Source organism: Amblyomma mixtum, chromosome 2 (assembly GCF_055824585.1).
Source record: "Amblyomma mixtum isolate Tamu chromosome 2, ASM5582458v1, whole genome shotgun sequence".
NCBI classification, from domain to species: domain Eukaryota; kingdom Metazoa; phylum Arthropoda; class Arachnida; order Ixodida; family Ixodidae; genus Amblyomma; species Amblyomma mixtum.
The window spans coordinates 91,394,189-91,412,916 of NC_143013.1; the positions used below are offsets into that span (position 1 = coordinate 91,394,189).

Consider the following 18,728-nt stretch of genomic DNA (forward strand, 5'->3'; position numbering starts at 1 on the left):
GCCGACACAGGGTGCCGTCTTTGCCAATGAAATAACCTAGCTGTTCGGGGTGAGATGGTGCGCCCTCTAAGCTTTCGATTATTCGCTTCAGGTCAGGATCTTTGCACTGCTCTGTGCGTAATTCGGCGGGGTCGACTACGGGGACAAACTCATCTATAGCTGACACGGCAGCTGTACGGCTGAGCGCATCAGCATTCATATGTGTCTTTCCTGACTTGTGCTCCACCTCAAAGCAGTATTCCTGCAGCTGTAGATTCCATCTAGTGAGTCGCGAGCTAGGGTCCCTGACACTCATCACTCATTTCAGAGGATGGCAGTCTGTGACTAGCTTGAATTGGCGGCCGTAAAGGTAGCATCTGAAGTGCTTTACTGCCCAGACAACGGCGAGGCACTCCCTTTCTGTAGCTCCGTACTTCTGCTCTGTGGGGCTCAGCTGTCGGCTAGCAAAAGCCACGGGATGTTCTTTGCCCTCGATAACCTGAGATAACACAGCACCAACTGCGAACTTTGACGCATCTGTGGCCAAAACGAAGGGCAAATTAAAATCCGGGTGGCGCAACAGCGGTGCACTCATTAGCTTCCTCTTCAGGGCCCCAAAAGCATCCTCCTCGTTTTTTCACCAGCGAAAGGCGACATTTTTGGCTGTTAAGGCAGTGAGCGGCTTAGCGAGCTTGGCGAACTCCTCTATGTGCCTTCGGTAGTAACCGATCAGGCCGAGAAACTGCCGGACCTGGCGGACACTAGTCGGGGATGGAAAATCCGAGACACACCTTAGTTTCTCAGGGTCCGGTCGCACGCCGTCAGCTGAAACAACGTGCCCGAGGTATTTCACCTCGTTTTTGAGGAATTGGCACTTAGAAGGCTTCAGCTTGAGACCAGCTCCTCTTAGTCGCACCAAAACCTGCTCAATATCGCGCAAGTGGTTCTCAAAACTGTCACTGTATATGATTATGTCATCCATATACACGAAGCACAGCTTCCCCAGAAGACCCGCCAGGATAACATCAGCGGTTCTCTGCCAGACAGCAGGGCTGTTGACCAGACCCATCGGCATTCTTTTCCATTCATAGTGCCCTGAGGGCGTGTTGAATGCCGTTTTCTCAGCATCTGCCGGATCCATTGCTATCTGCCAGAATCCCGCCGCCATGTCCACTACCGTGAAGTACCTGGCAGAGCCCAGCTGAGAAAGCGTCTCCTGTATATTGGGAATGGGGTATGGATCGATGCGAGTTACGGCATTTAATTTGCGGTAGTCCACCACCAATCGATACGAGCCATCTGGCTTTTCCACCAATAGTACCGGTGCTCCCCATGGTGATTTTGAGTGTTCGACAATGCCGCGATCAATAAGGTCCTGCACCTGCCGCTCCATCTCCTCACGTTGGGAGTAAGGAATCCTGTACGCACGTTGGTAAACGGGCGATGAAGTGCCGGTTTCTATCCTGTGCTTTATAACGCCACAGCAGCCCAAATCCAGGTTGGACGCGGCGAGTACCTCTGAGTAGTCGTTCAGCAAACCAGCCAGAGCCTCCCTCTCCCTGGATTTTACGTGGGAAAGATCGAACAACGCATATAGAGGAGCCGAAGGACTAGCATGCTCCACAGTTGCGAGTACCGTATCGGTGGGCTCACGTTTCTCTATCGCAGATGTGAAGAAAGCCAATGTTTTGTTCTTGGGAAGGCTCAGTGGCTGCTGGCTACAGTTAACCACCCGTAGGAGCACTCTGTGGGCGTCATTAACAGTCACGAGGCACGCGGCTGCCTTCAGGCCATTACTAAGAGAGTCGACCGGTTCAAGCACTTCCACGGCGCCGCTCTCTACATCTGCAGGCACATAAGCGTACAAAATGTGCTCCGACCACGGAAGGACGATCGCCTCATCGACCAGCTTCACGGCAACCCGCGAATATACCTTCTCTAATGATCCCACTGTTTGACGTGTGTCAATATCGGTACTGCGAATCTCAGCCCTGCTCCTGTTCAAAAACGGAACTTTTGAGCCCCCCCGCATTAACTTCTTCCTCAGAGAATGAGACTACTACCTTCCCTTTTCTCAAAAAATCCTGCCCTAATATACCTGACACTCCGTTTGGCAGAGACACCGTGTCCGGGCATACGTAGCAGGGGTGTTCCAATGCAATTCCGCCGAGAGTGAAGTGTAACCGGTAGAGCCCACTTATGCTAAGAGGATCCCCCTTTATGCCTACAAATTTGGTTGCCATACCACCAGACGCTTCCAACACCTCGCGGTTCCCTTTCCTTCGAAGCGTGTTAAAGCTGCTTTCCTTAAGCAAGGTCACCTTTGACCCCGTGTCTATCAACAATTCCATGCAACAACCATTTAACTTGCAACGCACAACAGGGCATGCCTCGTCGGCCACACGAACCACCACCACCTCATTACCCACTGCTCCCTCCCCACACTCATCAGGATGGGGAGGACAACCTAGTTTTTTGTCCCTGTATCTGGAGCCTCGCTGTAGGCTTGCTTAGGGCGTGTCTCGCCTGCTTCTCTTTGTGGCTCCCCACGGCGCACGTTTGGGCAGAACCTTGCGATGTGTCCGCGACCCTGGCACGCGAAGCACGCGATTTCTTCAAAATCTCGCATACCGCGCCTGTAGCTTTTTGGCGGTCTCCGGTTTCCAGCGAATGGGCGCCGTTGAGCGCCCGCTTCAACCTGGCGTTCCACCTGCTGAGATAGCAGCTGCTCTAAGCGATCTAACCGCTCTGTCAAGAGAGCAACCTCAGGGTTGGGCACCGCTCTCTCTATGACGCGTACTCTCGCTGCGGCCGCCGTTAGCGCCTCATTTCGTTCCTCATCCAATGCGGCCGCCACGGCTTGGTCGAAATTGCTCGGCTTGCGCGAGAGCACGAACCGGCGCACGGGGTCGTGCAGACCAGCCACAAACAAAGCTGTCATTTCCTCTTTAAGTAGATCCTCCGCGTATTTCTTCTTTAGCTGGTCTCCTTCCTCCTCCCTACTCAACGTATCGCGCGCTAGGCACTGAAGCCGCGACGCAAACGTTCGCACGTCCTCCCCTACCATCTGTCCGGCGTCACGGAACCTCTGTACCCGCACATGACGTGGTTCAGTGTCGAAATGCTCGAACGCGAGCGTCTTAAATTCCGCAAATGATTTTGTGGATTTTACTTTTTCGTCTCGCCATGCAAAATCATGTGCAGCTCCTGCCATCTTACACCTCGCCATTCCCAGCATTTGAGCATCGGACCATCCCCCCATTTTCCCAATCTCTTCTAGCATGGAAAAGAAATCGCAGATTGGAACCCCTGTCTTATCCCCCGTAAACGTCGGAATGACGCTTCCTAATGCCAGCATGCTTGCCCCGAGCGACGGCTGTGGAGTGGGAGCTCCGTCAGTTACAGACATTTTTTCCGCTCCAGCCCTCCGGTGCCTCAAGCCTCTCAAATGGGGGTCAAAGTCCCACAATCAGTCCCGTGATTCCCCTTTCATTACAATTTTGAAGTCATGAATGTCGCAGCATTCAGAGGATATTTGCTTTTGAGACCCCACTTCTGACACCAGTGTGACGACCCCACATAATGCGCAGGTCCACACGGGACGGAGAGGCAAGAAGACACCGTATGGCTCAGTTTAAACAAAGTGATGTATTCTAAAATTACACATTGTACATCAGAGGCTGGGGCGTCCGAGCTTACGTGGCGACGCCTTCATGGGGTCGATGGAGGGGCTCCGGAGTTGCGATCCGTCGGTGGCTGGCAGAAACCGCGCGCCGTCCGGCTTCGGCGCTCAAGGACCCTTTTTGTGTCCGATCTCGTCCTGAGCGTCCTTTTCGTCCGCACTGGCCAGCTATATCTGCTCCGCCGGCCACGCCCGATCTCCTGTCTTCCAGGCTGGATTGTTTCCTTCTTCCTCCTTTCCACGGCGGCGCCTGCGGCACCCCCGACCTCCCTCGTTGGGATGTCGTTTGTCTCCCGTCGGCAGCTTTCTTCTCTTGTCGGGTTGTCAGCCTCTCCTGTGTCCTTGTACGGCCAGGCAGCCTAATTGGGCTGGCTTTCCCTCCCGCCGGCGTCTTTGTACCATTGTACCCCTTGAGTGGCTTTGCCGCCGCTGGGGGCTCCGTCAACGCGGCGCCGTCGAACGCGGACCGTTTAAGGGGAGACAAGGGAGTAGGACGGAACGAGCTGCGTCCTTTGCCGGGGTGCCTCCGGGGTTCAGCGCAGGGAAGATTCCGCCGAAGATATGGGCACTCGTAGCGCACGCTCGGAACGTCACACTGTTGTTCTCACTGTTCATTGAACCACTCTGCCAGAAAATTTTGCAGAATGAAGAAATACGCGGTTTTGGCTTCCACACGTGTGAAGTTCGTGTGCTTGCTTACGCGGATGACGTTGCCTTTTTTGCATCGGACACGGAAAGCATTACGGCTGTACTGAAAACAACACAAGATTTTTGTGCCCAGAGTGGGAGCATGTTAAACATAGATAAGTGCATTGGTTTGTGGCATGGCGCATGGGACATGACTCCAGATGTATTTGAAAATGTTCACTGGTCCACTACACCGAGCACATATCTTGGGGTGCCTCTTGATTGCTATCGTGAAAGCGATTCGGTCTGGAGCAAGAAGGCCGGTGAAATGAGAGAGATGACATCTAAATGGCGTGGACGCGACCTTTCAGTGTTCGCGCGTGCCACGGTATGCAATGTTTTTCTAGCAGCAAAGGTAATGTACATCTTGCAGGTGTTGTACTGCACACGGGTTAATATACAGAAGTTCCATCGCATCTTTGCGACATTTATATGGCAGTCCAGTTGGGAGAGAACCTCCCGAACGAATCTTTTTCGGCTAGTCGCCGAGGGGGGTCTCTCCCTATCTCACTTGTTTTTAAGCCAAGTGGTCATGCGCTTCATGTTTCTCCGCGAAAGAAGAAACCCTTTCCTCCGGTGTTTTGTTTCAGTTTATGTTGCCAAATGCACTCCCAGACTTTGTAATCTCCTCTGCCAGAGGTGGTCGCTACAGTGTGTCCCGTTACCTCCGTGAGGTTGTCGCATCTTATCGATTCCTTGTCACCCGTTTTTCCAGAGAATATTTGACAACTGTGAAGAAAAGGCAACTTAAAAAAGACTTATTACACGTCCTTTTTCCCGCTCCATTGTATCGGTCGGCCTTTGGGGCCTCACCGGGACAAAATGTGTTAAAGAGGGTAAGAAGAATGTGGGTAACGCCTTCAGCAAAAACTTTCTTCTTTCAGCTGCACACAGGTACCTTACCTGTTAAAAGCTGGTTACATGAAAGAGACATGTACGTCCCGTGGGGCACCCATTGCCTTCTGTGTAGGAAGGAGGAAACAATTGACCATGTTTTTGTCGACTGTAATAATGCAATCTTCTTTTGGGACGTGTTGCAGCGAACCATAAACAAAGATTTGCCGCTCACTCCGCACGGCATTAGGTTTCTGCCTGTCGAAGACGATGGAGCTCCATATGACTCCATTTTTCTACTTGGCTTGCATGCAGTGTGGCGTAGTGCCATGGCATATCGCCATTGCGATCCTGGAGCCAGATCTGTGTATCAATATTTTGTTGAGAATGTCCTGAAAATTTACGATGTGTTAAAAGACCGAGGTTTTGAAGAAGAAATTGTATCCCTTGTCCAGAATCTATCCCAACTGAAGAAGTTGGAATGGTCGCTGGAAGCGAGGAGTGCTGTAGCCATGTAAATAGCCCTGTAAATAGTAACATATGTTGTAATGCACTGTATTCCCACGCCTTTGAAGGCAATAAAGAAAAAAAAAGTCCGCGTGGCCTAATGAATAAGGCGTCTGACTTTGCATCAGAAGATTGCAGGTTCGAGTCCTGTCGCGGACGTGTTCCTTTTTATTTTTAGCCATCTGTCAAGGGGAAATGCACTGATCAAGATGGACGGCACACTTCGCGACCAAGCCTAGGGATCGCTGAGGTTGAGAAGAGCTGTGAAACGAGTCGCGTGGAGTGAACAGGACAGCTTCCTTCTCGTCCTTTCCTTTCGAACAGAGACTACGAAATTGCGCACCTCTTATGCCTCGGGAACCGAATGGAGGGCGAATCCGTCCGCGTGGCCTAATGGATAAGGCGTCTGACTTCGGATGAGAAGATTGCAGGTTCGAGTCCTGTCGCGGACGTGTTCCTTTTTATTTTTAGCCATCTGTCAAGGGGAAATGCACTGATCAAGATGGACGGCACAGTTCGCGACCAAGCCTAGGGATCGCTGAGGCTGAGAAGAGCTGTGAAACGAGTCGCGTGGAGTGAACAGGACAGCTTCCTTCCCGTCCTTTCCTTTCCAACAAAGACTACGAAATTGCGCACCCCTTATGCCTCGGGGAGCGAATGGAGGGCGAATCCGTCCGCGTGGCCTAATGGATAAGGCGTCTGACTTCGGATCAGAAGATTGCAGGTTCGAGTCCTGTCGCGGACGTGTTCCTTTTTATTTTTAGCCATCTGTCAAGGGGAAATGCACTGATCAAGATGGACGGCACACTTCGCGACCAAGCCTAGGGATCGCTGAGGCTGAGAAGAGCTGTGAAACGAGTCGCGTGGAGTGAACAGGACAGCTTCCTTCCCGTCCTTTCCTTTCCAACAAAGACTACGAAATTGCGCACCCCTTATGCCTCGGGGAGCGAATGGAGGGCGAATCCGTCCGCGTGGCCTAATGGATAAGGCGTCTGACTTCGGATCAGAAGATTGCAGGTTCGAGTCCTGTCGCGGACGTGTTCCTTTTTATTTTTAGCCATCTGTCAAGGGGAAATGCACTGATCAAGATGGACGGCACACTTCGCGACCAAGCCTAGGGATCGCTGAGGTTGAGAAGAGCTGTGAAACGAGTCGCGTGGAGTGAACAGGACAGCTTCCTTCTCGTCCTTTCCTTTCCAACAGAGACTACGAAATTGCGCACCTCTTATGCCTCGGGAAGCGAATGGAGGGCGAATCCGTCCGCGTGGCCTAATGGATAAGGCGTCTGACTTCGGATCAGAAGATTGCAGGTTCGAGTCCTGTCGCGGACGTGTTCCTTTTTATTTTTAGCCATCTGTCAAGGGGAAATGAACTGATCAAGATGGACGGCACAGTTCGCGAAGAAGATGTCAGGAAAACAAAACAAAAGATAGAGCTTATGGAAGAACGGCGTTATCGCGGAGCACTAGTGAGGGCAAGGGCGGAAGACACAGCTGCTGGCGAAGCGCCATCGAAACGTGCTCTTGGTCTAGAAAAAGCGCGCGCTGAAAGAAATCACATCGATAAAATAGAATGGGGGGGGGGGGGGGGTATCTTATCGGCAGACACTGACCACATCAAAGAAGCCTTTAATGAATACTACCAGAGGCTTTTTTCGTCGACTCCTGTAGACGCAGTAGCCTTTACGCATCAGTTTCTTGGTGCAATGCCACGGCTTGACGAAGAAAGCAAAAAGAAAATGGAACTAACAATAACTCACAGCGAGGTAGAGCACGCGATAGATCAGTTAAACCTAGGAAAATCACCAGGACCAGATGGATTCAGTGCGGCATTTTATAAAGAATTTAAGCACGAAATTGCCCCAGTGCTGTGTACAATTTTCAATGAAGCCTATAAAATGAACGTATTGCCTCCATCTTTTGGGATCTCCCATACAGTGCTCATACCTAAAACGGATGATATAGAGAAATTACAATTGATTACAGCGTATCGACCCATAGCACTCACTAATGTGGACTACAACATTTTTATGAAGGTATTGGCGCGTAGACTGCAGACAGTGATATCGGATATTGTTGAACCCCACCAGACATGTGGAATCAAAGGGCGCTCAATTTTTTCCAACATTCACAAAGCGCGCAGTGTGCTTGAAAGCTGTGACGACATCAATGGGCGAGTAGCGATGCTTCAGATTGATCTTGAAAAGGCATTTGATTGTCCCAAGCAACCACCGATATCCTTCGGACGGCCGACAGAGGTCTGTTTGGGATGTTCTGTACGTCCGCTGAACATCCGCAAACAGCCGGTAGACGTCCGTCGGCCGTCCGAAAGGTGGCCAAAGGTATACGGTTCGCCCGTCGACGGACGTCCAGTTGAGTACGTCCATTGGCGGATCTTTCTCGAATATTCGCGTATATGGTGCATGCGTGCTTTTTTCACTCCGCGCGATGCAATAAAACCAAAAACAATTTGATGCATAACAGGCATATATTATTGTGGTTGATGATACATCAGCAGAGCAATGGGTTATATTGGGAAAATTTATTAAATGTGACTCTTCAAATGTGGCAAGCTTGGGACACATCCGTAATCTTCCCACCCACAGGATTTCTGAAATAAAAAGAACGCGGCAAACATCAGTCACGTGAAACAAATGGCACAATGCAGCAGCCCAAGTAGACACATTGGAACCAATTAAGAGAAGTGTTTAATGCTGCAAGTATAACAGGCAATGCACTTTAACAAACACCTCAATAAGAATAAGGCAATAACAGCTCTCACTTTTCCACACCATATTTGACAATGTATCTGTTCTTTATTTATTCTCATGGGCCTTAGGGCACTAACCTGCGCAGCACTGTACGCGACTGTGCACAGAAAGCCGCAAAGCTTCCGTTTCGAACTACACGTGCTTCCTATGGTCTGCCTTTCGCGTGTTGTCACTCTTTATATAGGCACAGTGAACCTAGCGATGCCTTAAAAATTAACAAGATGCGAAAATATTCCGTCCCGCAACTTTGAAGAGGAGTGGGAATTAGCCGCGCGAGTTGAGGGCTCCCGCAGCTGTGTGATGTAGGCTCCCGAAAGTGTGAGAACAGCACACACTTGTGGAAGCCATCTCCTCGCGCTTATTGCTCCCACTGTCCTGTGAACGAATGTTATATGAGCATGCTGCATTGTCCTAGAAGCAAGTTCCAAGACGTGTACTGGATACATACCTTCGTAGGCAATCACATGTGCACTAAGCCTTCTTTAAACCAAGGTCGATGCAGTATGGGATTCCGGAGTTCCAGAAGAGCTTCAGGCGCTTCCCGTATCTTTCGAATTGCTTAAGTTACATACTACTTTCGTCCACAGACCGAACAAAGCCACACATTCTCTTGCGCAACAACACTACGCGACAAACCAACAACAGCGCTACGGAGCCGTAATGATAGATTGCATTGGACTGACCGCGAACTGACATCTACGATGATGGTTTTGATACTCACTAATACTTGCGTATGGTTTCAATGGCAAGTTTAGCTAGCAAAACGGTGGACATGTCGCACAACTCCACTAATCTGGAGAAGTTTTATAAATATAAAACTAGTCATTGAGTTCTTGCAAAATTCTGCAACACCTGCTTCTCCTCTTAGATGAATTTAGCTCGTTGGCGGCTCTTGCACTGCAGGAAGGAGTGGAATCGCACCAATTTACAAACATCTTCGCGTCAAACCCTCCAACTGATGCAAATAAAACAGTGTATATACACGAAAGACTCGAATTTTCTGTGAAATAAAAAACGTCCATACTCATAGCCTGGGAAAATACTCGGCCTTACATCCTTCGGACGTACACCTCGTCTCTCATGCGGATATACAAAAGTGGACACTGTCCGTACGTCCGGCGGATGTACGAATACGGATATCCGAAATCGGATTCTGTTCGTACGTCCGATGGACGTCCGATCTCGGCAAAGGACGATCGGATCTAGCTCGTACGTCCGACGGATATCTGTGGTTGCTTGGGGTGTTTCTCATGAAATTTTACCGTTTTAGACCATGTGAACGTCGGTTCAGTTATCCGTAAGGGTGTAGCCCTGGCGTATCGAAACTGCACGACGAGACTGATTGTTAACAAGAGTTTGGGGGCCCCCATTAGCGTGCAGCGTTCGGTGCGTCAGGGCTGCCCCCTCAGCCCTCTCTTGTTTTGTATTTACATCGAAACGCTGTGCATGAAAATCATAGAAAACAATAGTATTAATGGCTTTAGGTTACAAGCAGCTGAAGTCAAGCTGCTGGCCTATGCAGATGACGTTGCAGTATTTACGGTTGATCAGGGGAGCATAAGTGAAGCTGTCGGGTGTGTACGCGCGTTCAGCCAAGTCACAGGTAGCGGGGTTAACTGGTCCAAGTGCCTTGGGTTCTGGCATGGATGGTGGCCATCCCACCCGGACCATTTCGCCAAAGCACCGCGGGCGACGACCCCGGGCAAGTATTTGGGCGTTCCGCTCGATGCTTATCGCGATTGCGAGGACTATTGGAAAGAGCAAACTAAAGACGCACGTGACCGAGCTGGGAAATGGAGAGGCACCAGCCTTTCAATTTTCGCCAGAGCTACAGTCTGCAATCTTTTTTTTATTAGCAAACTCTGGTATGTGATGCAGATTTTGCATTGCTCGCGTGTGAACGTTCAGAAGCTACACAGGATTTTTGCAGTTTTCATATGGGCGTCCGAATGGGAACGTTGTAGCAGAACGAACCTGTTCCGGCGGGTAAAAGACGGGGGGCTAGGGTTAGGGCACCTCATTTTAAGGCAGCTAGTGAACCGTTTTTTGTTTTTTCGCGACGTCAGAGACCCGTTCTTGCGCACCGTGTGCCATGTGAAGCTGCGGCGATTGCTGCCGGAGTTTGTGGTATCCACAGAAGATTAGAAGAGTGGTTTGTTGGGCGAGTTGGTTTGCCATATTGAAATATACCTGCGCTTAAAAGACACGGACTGAAAGATATGTGTGTGTGTCTCTATCTTTCAGTCCGTGTCTTTTAAGCGCAGGTATATTTCCACAGAAGAGCTCTCTGGTGGAACTTTTGGTTACTACAAAGAGATTGTAGCAAGCGTTCGGTTTCTTTCGGCACGTTTTTCCACCGATTATTTGTGGAAAAGCAAAAGGAAAAAGTTGTACAATGATCTTTGTGATATTGTTTTCCCAGAGCCCATGTACAGGGCCTTGTACAGTGGAGGCCCGGGAGGGGATGTTTTAAAAAGGGTGAAGAAAATGCAGGTGACACCAGGAGTAAAGACTTTCTTTTTTAAGTTACACACTGGGACGTTACCAGTTAAAAAGTTTCTAGAGGGAAAGGATTTCATTTTACCGTGGTGATCGAACTGCTTAATTTGTAAACAGCCTGAAACAATAGACCATGTTTTTTTGCATTGCTGGTAAGGGGTTTATTTTTGGGACGTGTTACAAAGGACCATAAAGAAAGAGCTACCACTTGACGCGCACGGAATTCGCTATTTAAGCACTGATAATGAGGATGGGGCACCTTTTGATCTCATAATGCTCTTGGGCCTCCACTGTATATGGCGCTCCAGAATGGCAGGCTACCATTGTGACAAAGACGCACGACCGGCCCGAATTTATTTTCGGGAAAGCATGGACTGGTTTCTTGCAATCCAAAAAGCAGCTGCGGAGCCTCCCGAGTGGCTCTCAAGACTAGAGCCGTTGTGTATGTTGCGGGAATTTTAAGCTGACGAAGCCAGTCTCGTGCTGCCTGACCACGACAGTGTCGTATGTATATAGCGTTATGTGTATTTTTGTTGTGCAATGTCATGAGCCAAAGACAGGCAATAAAGAAAAAAAAAACACCAAGCCTAGGGATCGCTGAGATTGAGAAGAGCTGTGAAACGAGTCGCGTGGAGTGGACAGGACAGCTTCCTTCTCGTCCTTTCCATTCCAACAAAGACTACGAAATTGCGCACCCCTTATGCCTCGGGAAGCGAATGGAGGGCGAATCCGTCCGCGTGGCCTAATGGATAAGGCGTCTGACTTCGGATCAGAAGATTGCAGGTTCGAGTCCTGTCGCGGACGTGTTCCTTTTTATTTTTAGCCATCTGTCAAGGGGAAATGCACTGATCAAGATGGACGGCACACTTCGCGACCAAGCCTAGGGATCGCTGAGGTTGAGAAGAGCTGTGAAACGAGTCGCGTGGAGTGAACAGGACAGCTTCCTTCCCGTCCTTTCCTTTCCAACAGAGACTACGAAATTGCGCACCTCTTATGCCTCGGGAGCGAATGGAGGGTCATTCTACTTCCGGCCACTGGCGTGTACGGACGCAGGATCATGAGCTCCCACGGAGCGGCGACGGCGGCCATCGATGGCCGCGGAAACAGGTTCAGCGCCGAAGACAAGGAGTATGAGATCTTTTTGCCTACCCTGCCCACCGGACGTGTTGTTCTAAACACAGTTTTTTTGCACGGAGATGTGCGTGTGAGACCTTACAGGGTCGAAGACTTCAGGGACGCCCTCGCCAACACTGGTGCGCTCCCCGACGTTGTGGCGTTGGGGGCGTACCAGGTAAACCACGTGTGGGCGGTAACCTTCAGCAGCCCAGAAGCCGCGAAGAAATTAGCCGCCTTGAAGGAGCTTGAGGTAAAGGGACGCCGGTGCATTGTTTTCGACCCGGAGGATCAGCAGGTAAAGCTGCGCCTGCATTGGATGCTGCACGGCGTCGCCGATGACGACATCCGGACTGCTTTCGCGGCGTTCGGAAACGTGACCGAGGTGACGCGGGAGCGTTGGCGCGTTCAAGGAATGAAAGAGAAGGGATCCACCACGAGAACAGTGCTGCTCAAGTTGAAGCCAGGTATGAAGGTGGACGACCTGCCCCACCAGGTTCGAGTCGCCGGCGAGTTAGCTCTCGTGGTGGTGCCCGGGCGGCCGATGCAGTGCCTGCGTTGCCACGGCGCGGGTCACGTTCGTCGCGACTGCAAGGTTCCCAGGTGCTCCAAGTGCAGGCGCTACGGACACGCGGACGAGGACTGCGTCCGTACCTACGCGTCTGCGACCGGGCTCGGAGGTAAAGGAGACAGCGCGGAGCTGATGGATGTCGCGGAGGCTGAGGACGCAGCGAGGGGTACCGACGAGTTGGGCAACCTCCCTGTGTCGCTGGACAAGTCGGCGACTTCAAGCGGCGACGCCCCCCTTGCCAGTGCACCAGGACTCCAGCCACCAACGGGAGACTCGCCTCAGTCAAAGGAGGCGACTTCGGGGGATGCAAAAAGCCTACCAGTGCCCATGGACTTTGTAGCGAAGGAGCCTACCGAGGGTCATCGGCAGAACACCGGTGGCCGTGCGACCACTGTGGCTACGCCTGGGAAGCGTCCCCATGGAGACACCAGCCCCGACGGCGACAAGGAGGCGGCGCCCAGCGTAGAGGAACCACCAGCAAAGACGCCTCAAGCAAGGCGGGCCAGTTTTCGGCCGCGCCCTAACCTTGCGAGCGAGAAGCGCGCCGGCGACAAGGCGCCTCCCGAGCTGGGCCAGGTGCACGCTCAGGATGACGCCGGCGGCGATGGCGGCGGTGGCGTCTAGCCATGTGCTGGACGCGAGAGGTAAGCACCACGCTTTCGGTCTCTTCTTCTTATGTAGAAATGGCTCCTGCATCTCCGCTGAAAGTCGCCTCCCTGAATGTTAGAGGTCTGGCAGGAAAGAGAAAGCAAGGCCAGCTCTTTCGGCTTTTAACGGAGCACGGCATAGATGTACTGGCTGTGCAGGAGACGAAAGTAGACGGCGAAGAAGAGACCGGGAGCATGGTGCAACGTTTCACGTCCTCGTTTTTTGCTGTAGTCAGCCACGCTGTAGGCACATCGGCTGGCTGTGTTCTTTTTCTAAAGAAGTTGCCGGGGCTAGAAGTGCAAGCTCATTTCTCTTGTATGTCGGGCCGGTGTGTTTTCCTTGACTTTCGATTGAATAACGTCGAGTGGCGGATTATTTGTCTGTACGCGCCTAATGAAGCAGAAGAAAGGGCGCGTTTTTTTTATAGCATCGAAGAGCGCCTTCGTAGTCACAGACAGCTGATCGTCCTGGGCGATTTTAATTGTGTTCTTAGTGCGCGAGATAAGACAAGCCCTCGACCCTTTAGAGATGCCAGCACACAAGTGTTATCGCTAATGGTTGAGAAATGGAACATGGAAGATGTGGCAGAGTGTCTTGAGGGAACGCGTGCAGTAAAGCTCACACACTTTCAGGGTTCTAGCCATGCACGGCTGGACCGCATTTATGCATCCGTCGATGTCTTACCTGAATGTCATAGTTACGATGTTGTGCCAGTATCTTTTTCAGACCATTGTTTAGTTAAATGTTGTTTTGGGATGGTAAAGAGAGGGAATTCTTTTTCGTGGGAAATGTGGAAATTCAATAATAAACTCTTGCAGGACGAACTGTATACCAGCATAGTAAAAGATGAAATTGCAAAAATAGGCCCCGGTAAAAATATGCACATATGGCAACAGTGGGAGCTGTGTAAAGAAACTATAAAAATTAAAGCAATAGAGAGGGCTTCCTGTATACGGTTTCAAGAAAAACAGAAAGAGACAGAGTTAAAGAAGCTGCTCCATAGGCTGCTTCAACAGGAATCTCTAGCGCCGGGGAAATGGACTGAAGATGTAAGGAAAACAAAGCAAAAACTAGAATTGATGGAAGAAGAACGGTATCGGGGAGCGTTAGTAAGGGCAAGGGCAGAAGACATAGCTGCAGGGGAGACGCCATCAAAACGAGCGCTAGGGTTGGAAAAGGCAAACGCTGAAAGAAACCACATCGACAAAATAGAATGGGGCGGTGTCTTGTCGGCGGACAACGACCACATAAAAGCAGCTTTCAACGAGCATTACCAAGCGCTCTTCGCTTCCCACGTGGTAGACACTATCACGTTTAAAGATAAGTTTCTGGCGGCGATGCCGCGTTTCGGTGATGACGTAAAAGAGAGATTAGAAATGGCTATCAGTGAAGCCGAAGTGGAGCATGCAATCGCCAGTTTAAACCCCGGTAAATCGCCGGGACCAGATGGGCTCAGCGCGCGTTTTTACAAAGAATTCAAGCACGAAATTGCCCCTATTTTGAACGTGATATTTAACGCAGCCTACACAGTAAATGCACTGCCTCCGTCATATGGGTCATCCCATACGGTGCTCATTCCTAAAACGGATCAAATAGATAAATTGCGACTGGTTACAGCCTACAGACCCATAGCACTTACGAACGTTGAATATAAAATTTTTATGAAGGTTTTGGCTCGGAGGTTGCAGACGGTGATTAAGGATATAGTTGGGCCACACCAGACGTGTGGGATAAAAGGGAGGTCAATAATGTCCAATATTCATAAGATGCGAAGTGTGCTTGAGTGTTGTGATGACTCGAATGGTCGGGTGGCCATTCTCCAGGTCGACCTTGAGAAAGCTTTTGACTGTGTCGATCACGAAATTTTGTTTTCTATTTTGGACCATGCGAATGTTGGGTCAGTTATCCGCAAGGGCGTGGCCCTGGCGTACCGAAACTGCACGACGAGATTGATCGTAAATAAGAGTCTGGGGGCCCCCATTAGCGTGCAGCGTTCGGTGCGACAGGGCTGCCCTCTCAGCCCTCTTTTGTTTTGTATATATATTGAGACATTGTGTATTAAAATATTGAACAATGATAACGTAAAAGGGTTTAAGTTACAAGCAGCCGAGGTGAAGCTGCTGGCGTACGCGGACGATGTTGCACTTTGTACGGTTGATCATGAGAGTATAACCGAGGCGGTCAAATGTGTCCGTGAGTTCTCTCAGGTTACCGGAAGCGGGGTGAACTGGGCCAAGTGCCTTCTGGCATGGACGTTCTGGCATGGACGGTGGCCATCGCAGCCTGACCACTTTGCAAATGTGACGTGGGCGAAAACCCCAACCAAGTACTTAGGTGTCGAGCTTGATGGTTACCGCCAAAGTGAGCAATATTGGCAAGAGCAGACCAAAGCGCTAAGGGAGAAAGCGGAGAAGTGGAAAGGTGCCAACTTATCGATTTTCGCCAGGGCTACTGTATGTAACCTTTTTTTTATCAGTAAACTTTGGTTTGTTATGCAAGTTTTGCATTGTTCGCGTGTAAACATACAGAAGCTCCACAGGATTTTCGCTGTCTTTGTTTGGGCTGCAGAATGGGAACGCTGCAGCAGAACAAATTTATTCCGTCGGGTAAAAGACGGCGGCTTGGGACTTGGACACCTCTTTTTGCGGCAAGTGGTCAATCGGTTTTTGTTTTTCCGCGACGTTTCTGACCCTTTCTTGCGCACTGTCTGCCAAGTTAGGCTGCGGCGCCTACTGCCGGAGTTTGTTGTCTCCACCGAAGAAGTTACGTGTGGTATTTTCGGCTATTACAGAGAGGTCGTCGCAAGTCTTAGATTTCTTTCAGTGCGTTTTTCTAATGAATATTTGTCCTGTGTAAAACGGAAAAAGCTGTACCACGATTTATGTGACACTGTTTTACCACAACCTTTGTATAGAGTCTTATACAGTGGAGGCCCAGGCTCGGACGTCTTAAAGAGGGTAAAGAAAATGCAGGTGCCGCCAGGAGCTAAGACCTTTTTCTTTAAATTACACACCGGAACGTTGCCAGTAAAGAAATTTTTTGAGGAAAAGGATTTATTTTTACCTTGGGGTTCGCATTGTTTAATCTGTAAGCAGCCGGAAACAGTAGACCATGTTTTTTTACATTGTTGGGAAGGGGTTTATTTTTGGGATGTTTTGCAACGGACTATGAAGAAAGATTTCCCCCTAGATTCGCATGGCATTCGATATTTAAGCATTGATAATGACGACGGGGTTCCATTTGATTTAATTATGCTCCTGGGTCTCCACTGTATATGGCGCTCAAGAATGGCAGGCTATCACTGTGACAGGGAAGCACGCCCTGCCCGAATTTATTTCCGAGAGTGTATGGACTGGTTTGTCGCTATACAAAAAGCGGCTGCGGAACCTCCCGAGTGGCTCTCAAGGGTAGAGCCTCTGTTGTCCTTGCGGGAGTTTTAATGTGACGAAGCCAGCCTGATGCTGGCTGAGTATGACTTTCAGTGTGTTCATTGTCTTGTATTATTGCTTTTGTGATTTGTCTGTTCTTTTTCGTGCAGTGTTGTTTTCCAAAGCCAGGAAATAAAGAAAAAAAAAAGAGCGAATGGAGGGCGAATCCGTCCGCGTGGCCTAATGGATAAGGCGTCTGACTTCGGATCAGAAGATTGCAGGTTCGAGTCCTGTCGCGGACGTGTTCCTTTTTATTTTTAGCCATCTGTCAAGGGGAAATGCACTGATCAAGATGGACGGCACACTTCGCGACCAAGCCTAGGGATCGCTGAGGTTGAGAAGAGCTGTGAAACGAGTCGCGTGGAGTGAACAGGACAGCTTCCTTCTCGTCCTTTCCTTTCCAACAGAGACTACGAAATTGCGCACCTCTTATGCCTCGGGTAGCGAATGGAGGGCGAATCCGTCCGCGTGGCCTAATGGATAAGGCGTCTGACTTCGGATCAGAAGATTGCAGGTTCGAGTCCTGTCGCGGACGTGTTCCTTTTTTTTTTAGCCATCTGTCAAGGGGAAATGCACTGATCAAGATCGACGGCACACTTCGCGACCAAGCCTAGGGATCGCTGAGGTTGAGAAGAGCTGTGAAACGAGTCGCGTGGAGTGAACAGGACAGCTTCCTTCTCGTCCTTTCCAACAGAGACTACGAAATTGCGCACCTCTTATGCCTCGGGCAGCGAATGGAGGGCGAATCCGTCCGGGTGGCCTAGAATTCTACTTCCTGCCACGCCAGTGAACGGACGCAGGATGCAGCGCTCCGGTGGAGCGGCTTCAGCGGCCGTGTCAGGCCGCGGTGACAGGGCCAGTCAACAGGAAAATGCATACCAGGTTGTTTTGCCAGCACTGCCTACAGGTCGGTTCGTTTTGAATACGGTTTTTTTGCACGCCGATATCAGGGCCCGCCCGTACCGGGTGGAAGATTTCCGCGACGCTTTAGCAGAGCAGTCGCTGCTCCCCGATGTTATCGCAATGGGGGCGTATCGGATGAGCCACGTCTGGGCCGTCACTTTCAAGGATGCTGAAGCGGTGACCAAGATTATTAGTGTCGGTGAGCTGGTAGTGAAAAAAGGCCGCTGCTTGGTGATTGACCCGGCCAACCAAGACGTGCGACTGAAACTTCACTGGCTGCTACACAACGTGCCCGACGAGGATGTTCGGGCTGCCTTTGCGCCGTACGGAAAAGTGACGGAAGTTGCCCGCGAGCGCTGGCGCGTGAGTGGTATGTCAGAAAAAGGCTCGACTACTAGACTCGTCACGTTGAAGTTGAGAGCTGGCGTGAAGCTGGACGACCTGCCGCACCAGCTGAACGTTAGCGGTGAGCTGGCGCTCGTTGTTGTACCGGGCAGACCACCTTTGTGCCTACGCTGTCGGAGTACGGGACACATCCGTAAGGAATGCCGAGTCCCGCGTTGCGGAGCCTGTCGACGGTTCGGCCACGAAGACGGACAGTGTGCCCGCACTTACGCGAGCATTACCGGCCCCGGTGCAGGAGTAGACTCGTCTGAGTTGCTGATGGACGAGGCTCATGCGGAAGATGCAGCCCGTGCAGACGGGCAACCAGCAGCGAGGGAAGGGCCGTCGCTTACGGTTTTGACGAAGCAGAAGGCGACGTCAAGTGAGGTACCGGCGAGTGTAGTACAAGTTCAGAGTGCCTTTCAACAGGATGGCGATGGCGCGCCGAAGGGCGCGTCAAAAGCCGCGGCGGAAGCTCCGGACAGCGCTGAACCTGCCAACACCGAAGGCATGGACTTCAGTGAGGAGGCTGGCACCCTAACGGCTGGAAAACGCTCCCGCGAGGAAAGCGCCGGCGAAAAGACGCATCTTGATGGTGGCAGCGACGAACCGCCGTCGAAGACCCCGGGAATCCGGCGTCCGATGTTCAAGCCGCGGCCGAACGTCATGGCCGAGACAAGGCAGGCGGGGAAACCGCCTCCGTAGTTCTGCAATGTGCATTTG

General features: G+C 51.0%; 1 protein-coding gene and 8 non-coding genes across 9 annotated transcripts; all 9 read left to right on the forward strand.

Moving 5' to 3' along the window:
• The first annotated feature begins 5,775 nt into the window (after window positions 1-5,775).
• Window positions 5,776-5,848, forward strand: TRNAQ-UUG (transfer RNA glutamine (anticodon UUG)). Its single transcript has one exon. It is a non-coding gene; the product is annotated as a tRNA-Gln (tRNA).
• A 220-nt stretch (window positions 5,849-6,068) lies between these two features.
• TRNAR-UCG (transfer RNA arginine (anticodon UCG)) lies at window positions 6,069-6,141 on the forward strand. The gene has a single exon. It is a non-coding gene; the product is annotated as a tRNA-Arg (tRNA).
• A 220-nt stretch (window positions 6,142-6,361) lies between these two features.
• TRNAR-UCG (transfer RNA arginine (anticodon UCG)) lies at window positions 6,362-6,434 on the forward strand. Its single transcript has one exon. It is a non-coding gene; the product is annotated as a tRNA-Arg (tRNA).
• A 220-nt stretch (window positions 6,435-6,654) lies between these two features.
• On the forward strand, window positions 6,655-6,727 carry TRNAR-UCG (transfer RNA arginine (anticodon UCG)). The gene has a single exon. It is a non-coding gene; the product is annotated as a tRNA-Arg (tRNA).
• Window positions 6,728-6,947: 220 nt separating this feature from the next.
• On the forward strand, window positions 6,948-7,020 carry TRNAR-UCG (transfer RNA arginine (anticodon UCG)). The gene has a single exon. It is a non-coding gene; the product is annotated as a tRNA-Arg (tRNA).
• Window positions 7,021-11,689: 4,669 nt separating this feature from the next.
• TRNAR-UCG (transfer RNA arginine (anticodon UCG)) lies at window positions 11,690-11,762 on the forward strand. The gene has a single exon. It is a non-coding gene; the product is annotated as a tRNA-Arg (tRNA).
• Window positions 11,763-12,015: 253 nt separating this feature from the next.
• On the forward strand, window positions 12,016-18,710 carry LOC149360147 (uncharacterized). The gene is made up of 2 exons (XM_089567792.1): window positions 12,016-12,334; window positions 17,842-18,710. Exons 1-2 carry the CDS (start codon window positions 12,016-12,018, stop codon window positions 18,708-18,710), a joined length of 1,188 nt encoding a protein of 395 aa, XP_089423918.1.
• Window positions 16,888-16,960, forward strand: TRNAR-UCG (transfer RNA arginine (anticodon UCG)). Its single transcript has one exon. It is a non-coding gene; the product is annotated as a tRNA-Arg (tRNA).
• On the forward strand, window positions 17,181-17,253 carry TRNAR-UCG (transfer RNA arginine (anticodon UCG)). Its single transcript has one exon. It is a non-coding gene; the product is annotated as a tRNA-Arg (tRNA).
• Window positions 18,711-18,728: the final 18 nt, after the last annotated feature.

Coding starts and splice junctions, on each gene's coding strand:
- LOC149360147 (XM_089567792.1), top strand. CDS start 12,016: ATGAGCTCCCACGGAGCGGCGACGGCGGCCATCGATGGCCGCGGAAAC. Junction 12,335..17,841: donor GGAGCTTGAGGTAAAGGGAC/GCCGGTGCATTG, acceptor TAGTGAAAAAAG/GCCGCTGCTTGGTGATTGAC.